General features: G+C 51.4%; 1 protein-coding gene across 1 annotated transcript in view; it reads right to left on the bottom strand.

Moving 5' to 3' along the window:
* The window catches only part of EFCC1 (EF-hand and coiled-coil domain containing 1), a 45,013-nt gene that overhangs the window by 8,040 nt on the left and 35,554 nt on the right, over window positions 1-1,419 (bottom strand). The window contains exon 4 of the mRNA XM_023728671.1: window positions 388-548. Within this exon, the coding sequence (XP_023584439.1) occupies window positions 388-548 (161 nt within the window). The remainder of the gene's footprint in view (window positions 1-387; window positions 549-1,419) is intronic.

Raw genomic sequence — 1,419 nt, 5'->3', positions numbered from 1 at the left:
CCAGGGCCTGGTTCAGGTTCTTAAGACCATGGGCCTTTCTGTGGTCTTCATGAGGGGTAACCCCTGCTTACACCCCTCTGATGGCAGGGAGCTTACTCCAGCCCAGCTCCCTGGGGAGCCAACCCCGCCCTGCCTAGAAGTGACAAGGACTCAGCTGGAACTGACCTCCCTGGCGCTCCCAGTGGGGGTGCCCTCCCCTGCCCACTGGCCGTCATGCTCTCAGGAAAGGGGCACCTGTGGGCTCACAGCAGCCTGAGCAGGTAGGGGAGGGGGTTTCTGATGGATGCTGGGGGGTCGCATTGGGGCAGACAGGCCCCTGGGCGCAGGGCAGGGCCAAAAGCTAATTGACTGTGAGCCAAGTAGCAAGCTTGGGTGTGAGGAACCAACTTTCGTCAAGGCGTCTGCTTCCGGAGCTGCTGTCTGACTGCCAGGCTGCTCCCTCGGGAGGAGGGCCCGGGTCTCTGGCCACACTGTCCTCAGGTTCTCCACTCTTAGCTTCTGGATCTGGGCTGGCTTGTGACGAGACTGGGAGCTGGGTGACCTCTGACCTGTGGGCAGGGGGAGAGACACAAGTGCTGAGAAAGAGGAGGGGTCGTGGCCAACTCCCTGAAAACGAGTGTGGGGTGGGTTTACCCTCTTCTAGTCTTTACTCTGCACAGGTAAGCTGTGTATGAGGCACTCAGAGTAGACTAGGGGATTGACCTACTGGCTGTCTACCCAAGGCCCAGGCATTTGTAGTCCTATCAGAGCCAGCCTTCCATGACCCAGTGGGAAGTGCCAGATACTCATGATCCCAGCCTGCCTTGCAGCTAGGGCAGGTAGCCCAATTTTAGCCAATGAAACTCAAGATGAAATCTTCTGAGGAGCCTCCAGAACAGAATTTCATCCTTTATAAAAAGAAGTCCCAGGAAAGGAAATGCTTCTTCCTTCCTGTCTTTGAACACTGTCATGTGAGGATGTGGTGTTTGGAGGTGCAGCAGCCATCTTGTGACCATGAGGAGATGACCAAGAAAACTGTAGAGTAGTTGAATAATAGCCCCGACATCTTTTAGCTTCTGAGTTGACCAGCCCTGGAGCCACCCATCTCTGGACTTCTTATTATGAGTGAGATTTAAAAAAAATCTCTCCAGAATATATAAAGAACTCCTACAACTCGACAACAAAAAGACAAACAACCCAACTGAAAAATGAGCAAAGGACTCGAATAGACATTTCTCCAATGAAGATATACAAATGGCCAATAAGCACATGAAAAGATGCTCAGTGTCATTAGTCATTAGGGAAATGCAAATGCAAAATGAGATACCACTTCATACCCTCTAGGATGGCCATTATCAGAAAAATGAAAAATAACAAGTATTGGCAAGGATGTGGAGAAATTGGAACCCTTATCCATTGCTGGTGGGAATGTAAGATGGT

The sequence above is a fragment of the Trichechus manatus genome, unplaced genomic scaffold (assembly GCF_000243295.1).
Source record: "Trichechus manatus latirostris isolate Lorelei unplaced genomic scaffold, TriManLat1.0 scaffold00001, whole genome shotgun sequence".
Lineage (NCBI taxonomy): Eukaryota > Metazoa > Chordata > Mammalia > Sirenia > Trichechidae > Trichechus > Trichechus manatus.
The sequence above is the reverse complement of the archived record's forward strand: the minus strand, read 5'-3'. Positions and strand labels throughout refer to the sequence as shown.